The 1,729-nt window shown below is 50.9% G+C and overlaps 1 protein-coding gene across 1 annotated transcript; it reads right to left on the bottom strand.

Moving 5' to 3' along the window:
* Positions 1-42: 42 nt before the first annotated feature.
* On the bottom strand, positions 43-792 carry Pmar_PMAR027154 (Protein SLG1 precursor, putative; the record flags this gene model as incomplete). Its single annotated transcript, XM_002776214.1, has 1 exon — positions 43-792. The coding sequence occupies one exon, from the start codon at positions 790-792 to the stop codon at positions 43-45; it is 750 nt and encodes a 249-aa protein (XP_002776260.1).
* Positions 793-1,729: the final 937 nt, after the last annotated feature.

Genomic DNA, 1,729 nt, shown 5'->3' with positions numbered 1-1,729 from the left:
TGCGGTTCATTAAACACTTCAAAGCTTCATTCCAAAATGTCTTCACACACTCGGGCTGGAAGTAGCCTGAGAATCGGCCACCTCAGCCGTTGTCGCTGAGGCTTCGGTGGTGACATCAACGTTGGTGGTGGCACTGATAGTAGTGACCGGGAAGTCAGCTGTATTCGCGAGATTAGTGGCGACGTCGTCTGTTGTAGTAGCAGCGAATGTGGTGGATGAGGCCTCTCCAGTAACATCCGGAGATGTGGTTACTTCCGAGGGAGCTGCTGTGCTGGTCGTTTGTGCAACAGTGGTAGGCTCGACAGGAGCGTCGGTAGGAACATCAGCCGCATCGGCTGTAGTTACCATTCCGGTAGTGTCAACAGCAACAGAAGTGACCGTCTTGGTTTCTTCGGGAGCGGCTGTTGTGCCGTCCTGGATTGTGGTGGTCTCAGTGACTTCATCGGTGGCTTCACTTGGAGTACTGGTAACTGCAGCAGCCTCGCAAGTGCATGGCGCATTGGATGAATGGCAGGTGCTTGGTGTAGCCCAGTACTTGCAGTAGGAGCCAGGAGTATCCGAGGCACAACCAGCATCACAATTACGGGGAACTTCAGTTGTCTCACCCGACCCGCAGTAACAAGGGACGTTGGAGCCAAAGCACCTGCTAGGTGTCTGCCAGTATTTACAATACGACCCGGGATAGGTGGCGGCACACTCGGCATCGCACGCGGTGGTGTTGCCCATCACATATGTGATGTCCTGGAGAACATTGAGACAGACGATGATGAAGGGGAAGGAACGGATAGTCATCGTGCACGAATGTGAGAAAAACTGCCGGAAGTGCGGAACCAGACTGGACCTGCGAGGGCCTATGCCAACGCCATAGGCTGGTGCTATTTAGGCAAACCGTTGAAGCGCTAGTGAGTTCAATGTTGATCGTTCGCTGTAGCTGAACAGTAGCGCGCGCGATGTCTATCTTGCCCAATCGTTTCACAACCGTTTTCACAGATACTGCATCATATACAGCGTTCTCAGCCACTCTTCTTCGGAGAATTTGGCCGACTTCTCGTAAGCACCATTTCGACCGATTATCTAACTCTTGGTTCGGGTTTGCGGCTCGTTCTGATTGCCAAGGCAAATGTGATGATCATGCAGGGCAATCGCTCGTCGCCGCTCACTATCAGTGCTTAGGGGAATATATTCCAGATTACAACGGGCAGTGTAACCTGCAGCGATCAGGCTTCGTGAACGTCTTCTAACTCTGCGTGGCTGTAGCGCACAGTTCATGACTCCTCATCGGGTCAGACTGGAACTTCCTCATTGTCCAATCGATTTTTCTGTCATGGCATAATCTCAGAATAATTGCTCAGCTGAATAAACTTTACTGGCTGGGCGGCTGGCCATCTACACAGCACCACAGTTGGATTTATCCCTATAATCCAGCTACGCGAGTAACAAGCTTGCCCTCCGATTGCACCTACCCTGATTTTGGTCGAAGTCACACATGTGAAGCTTGATGAGAACACATTGAGCTGTCAAGGATGCATCAGAGATTCTAGGATATTTAACCTCTGCATTTGAACTCACTATCAACAGAATTGTCAGCATATCAGCAATCGAAATTCAGACACTGGAGAACCAATATGGGCTCATGCTAGTTGGTAAGAGGATCATTGTGGTGCGGCTTGCCCGCCCTCGCTCATCAATCTCGGACCACTCAGATATCTCTGATGCACTGTCATAGGTT

This window comes from Perkinsus marinus (genome assembly GCF_000006405.1).
Source record: "Perkinsus marinus ATCC 50983 genomic scaffold scf_1104296953842, whole genome shotgun sequence".
In the NCBI taxonomy this organism is placed as follows: domain Eukaryota; phylum Perkinsozoa; order Perkinsida; family Perkinsidae; genus Perkinsus; species Perkinsus marinus.
This window is presented reverse-complemented; position numbering and strand designations above follow the sequence as displayed.